Source organism: Salvia splendens, chromosome 16 (assembly GCF_004379255.2).
Source record: "Salvia splendens isolate huo1 chromosome 16, SspV2, whole genome shotgun sequence".
In the NCBI taxonomy this organism is placed as follows: Eukaryota; Viridiplantae; Streptophyta; class Magnoliopsida; order Lamiales; family Lamiaceae; genus Salvia; species Salvia splendens.
The window spans coordinates 8,528,639-8,532,518 of NC_056047.1; the positions used below are offsets into that span (position 1 = coordinate 8,528,639).

At 42.4% G+C, this 3,880-nt stretch overlaps 1 protein-coding gene across 1 annotated transcript; it reads right to left on the minus strand.

The window, feature by feature from the left end:
- Window positions 1-393: 393 nt before the first annotated feature.
- LOC121770610 (U-box domain-containing protein 18-like) lies at window positions 394-2,764 on the minus strand. Its single transcript, XM_042167367.1, has one exon. It carries the CDS (start codon window positions 2,643-2,645, stop codon window positions 618-620), a length of 2,028 nt encoding a protein of 675 aa, XP_042023301.1. The 5' UTR covers window positions 2,646-2,764; the 3' UTR covers window positions 394-617.
- Between the last annotated feature and the right edge of the window lie 1,116 nt (window positions 2,765-3,880).

Here is a 3,880-nt window from a genome sequence, read left to right on the forward strand (position 1 = left end):
AAAAATCACGACAACCATCGCTTTTTTTTAGCTCTGAAAAGATTATGAATCCGAATCTAGTCAAAATTATCAGAGTTATATGTCTGTGAAGATACATGGCAATAATTTTATGGACTAAATAAGTCACTTGCTTATACAACACTTGCAAGAGAAACAATTTAAAAAAGATAGTTACGGCAATTATCTCATATATAGTGAAAATTCATTTTACCATCCAAATTATTTTATTGACTTCACTATAAACTTGCATCTTTTTAGATTGCCACAGGAGTTATTAAAGTTTTTGTAGGCACGGCGTATAGGCGTCAAAACATTGATAAAACTTAATGCCAAAAAGTTTTTTTTTCGTTACATTTTACCGTTGAATTAAAATGCTCTAGTTAAACAACGATATACAAACAAAGGTAATAATATTATAATCACAGAATTGGTTTCTTCATTGAAAAAACTAGAAGAAACCTAGTGACAAAAGCTCTTAAAAAATTCGAGCTCATGCCACAAACAATCAAAGAAATCAACCAAAAATAGGAAAAGAAAATCAAAGCAAAGCAAGCATCCTATACATACTCTTGATGCTTGTAATGAAATCAAGTGTGTGACAATGCTTTAATATTCGATTACCACACACGAACAAATTGTTCTTGAGATAGAGATGAAGAGCTCTTCTCATTGAAAGCATGAAGAATCCGGATGAGCGATGCCGCTTTCTTGGTGGATCGAGGCGAGCCATTGGAGATCAATGAGTAGAGTGACACCATCAATGACGAGTTCTTTACTAAAATTGGAACCACGTCTGTCGCATCGTTGCTACATAAAGAAAGTAGTAACGACACACTGTATTCGCTGGCGTCTCTGGAGTTGGAGGAGCCAAGAATCTGCACTATGATAGGCAGAATCCCGGCACTGACAATGGCCACCGCTCCGTCAACTTTGACTGCAAGTGCGGCCAAAACAGTTAGAGAATCTGCTACTAGATCTCCGTTTTCAGAAGATCTTAGCAGATTTACTAGAAGCGGAACTAGTCCTGCTGCTTGCACCCTCCAATGGTTCTCAGGGTGCACTAGGAGGCCTAGAAACGCGGCTAAGGCGCTCTTTTTACCTCGATCCTCCCCATCCGTGAGGACCCCCATTAGGCCCTGGATGGCCCCTGGGGTCCTCCCTATCTTCCTTCGGTTATCTTCAACGGAGGAAAGATAGAATAGCACGCCGGCTGCATGCTGGCGTGCTTCCCCAGTTAGGCCGTTGTTCAAGACCTCGACTATAACGTCCAATCCCCCATTTTCCATTATGATCTTCTGGCCCCTAGGATACTTCGACAAATTGAGCAATGCCGCCATCGCATTATGTTGCAAAGCCCGACTAGTCGAACGAATTAGCTCCAACAAAGATGGGATCGCATCTGCTTCGACCAAACAAGATCGGTTAAAATTACTTGTTTTGGTAAGTAGACGGATCTCGAATACGGCCTTATTTTGGTCCTCGTTGGTCCCAGTGACCAACTTCCCAACCAAAAAGTTAGCGAGCAGGGTCATGGCTTGTTCTGCCTCTACACTGCATGTATCAATCGTTGACTGTTTCCTCGATTCATTGCTTTTGATCAGGTCTTCTTGAAATTTGTGCATGACGAGACGCTTCAGAGCAAGATTCGGAACCAAATCAACGCTCGTCAGCTTCTCACCCGTCACGGGGCAAGTGTGATTGCCCGAACCGAACCATTTCAGGATCGAAGATCTTTCGTACGTTTGACCGGTCAACAATGTAACCGGATCACGCATGATCTCCAATGTGATCGGGCACCTAAAATCATCACATCTCAGCACCCGAACCGACCGGTTATCGATTTCTTGATAAACCCGGTTTTTTCTTGATCTCTCCACTCTCATGAAAACCGTGCACCTACAATAGGTCAAGAATGCGATCAAACTTCCGATGAAAGCCAAATCCCTTTTCACATCCGTCCCACATTCTCGTCCAAGCTCGCTCTCCAAACACTTGATCTCGTCGTTACATTCGCCCCAGCTCCCGATTTTCAAATCATCGAGAGCCCTTCTCAGATCAACCGGTTCGGGCGCGATCCCTCGCCCGAACCGGCCAGTGATGCGGAGAATCCTTCGCATCGCCCGCCTATCGTCTCTCCCCACTTGGCAGCTCGATCCCGCCGCCTGCTTCCTCACGAGCTCCACCACTTCCAGAGCCTCCTCGCCGGCGCCGGATTCCGTCGCCGGAAGGACGTCGAGAGCCACTGCGATGGCGTTAATGAGCACGCGGAAATGCGTGGAGGCTTCCTCCGATTTGACGAGCATCAGCAGCCTGGCGTCGTCTCTGGAGCAGTCTTCTAGAAGGAATCGAAGCTTCTGGAAGATGAAGTGGAGCTCGGAGAGGCATAGGGCTGTGGAGGATTCGGATCTCGGCGGCGCAGCGGTGGGGCAGAGATCTTCGAAGAAGATGAGGAGAGCTTCGATTAGGCGAATTGAATTTGTTGCGTTTGGCTTGTTTGTGAAGAAGATTTTGGATTTGAATCTGCATATTGAGCGGCCGAGATTGATCAGAGAGGTTAGAAGAGTTGGGAAGGAGACGGATTCGCAGGGTCTAATCGCCGGAAGATTCAAAATCCGGCGGTGGAATTCGTCGGAATTATTTAACATTGTCGAAAAAAGGGTATAATTATTAGAAATAGGAAAATGTGGTGATAAACCGAACAAATCTATATGAAATCTAAGAGTTTGTGTGTGGAGATTGAAATGGAAGAAATGATTTAGGAGAAAATTAAAAAGATTTGTGTTTGAATCTTTGCGTTTGGCTCTCTCCATCTATATGTATGTGTGGATAGGGACACGTGGTGGCATGTGGTGAGTTGACTATGATAAGAGGGCTGTCTTGGTAACACGTGGCAAGATGGAGAATAAAGTTATAAAGGATTGGGAGATTAGTAGCGTACATTTCGAGGAAGGTCTAATGGCCAATGGGATATCGACATGTAGCGCGCTATTATTGGGTGAGCTTGTGTGCCATCCCTACATGGAGGATAGTGCAGCCGACCTGCATTGTTGACTTCAAATTTAAATTGCTCATAAATGTGAACGGTTTATTGATTATTGGCATCATGGGGATTGGATCCATTTTTTGATGGTTTATTATACTCCCTCCGTTCCGGGCTACTCGCTCCTTTCCTTTTCGGCACGGAGATTAAGGAATGAGTGTATAGGAAAGTCAAAAATTACGGCTGTAGGTGAAAATTTTTACTAAAAATGGAAAGAGTGCAAGTAACTTGGGATGCCCAAAAAGGAAATAAGTGCGGGACGGAGGGAGTATAATCCAAGATTCGTGAGTTATTATTTTATGATCAGGTGTTAATTGGAATTTAATCATCTCTTTTATAATTTGCGTAATAGTACGATTTTTATTTACGTAATAGTACTAATTAACGTGTATGCTACTGTATAGACAATACTTTGTTGAATTAAAATAGAAAATTCTCAGCGAAATATTAAATACTACTATATAGTTAAAATAATTCGTTTTCAAAAAGATCATTTAGTGGTATAAATATGTGATTAACACCACCACGAAGATGAGTATGTGTTAATCGTAGAATTAATTTTGTATTATGGTGTGTTTGTGTTAGAAACGTGTATTTGTTTGCACGGAATGAGGTGGATACATTTTAAACTTCTATATAATGACATGAACATGAAATTAAATTTAATTAGCTGCACAATTATGGGCTAAAGTCAACAGAACGAAGCACCACGGAAAGAGTTCCATATATATAATCATTTAAACCACCTTTATTTCACATGTTATTATACATAGAGGAAGAGAGTGGATCGGATCAGCTTATTAAGAGAGTGGATCGGATCAGCTTATTGAGTCGGGTCGA

Coding starts and splice junctions, on each gene's coding strand:
- LOC121770610 (XM_042167367.1), bottom strand. CDS start 2,645: ATGTTAAATAATTCCGACGAATTCCACCGCCGGATTTTGAATCTTCCG.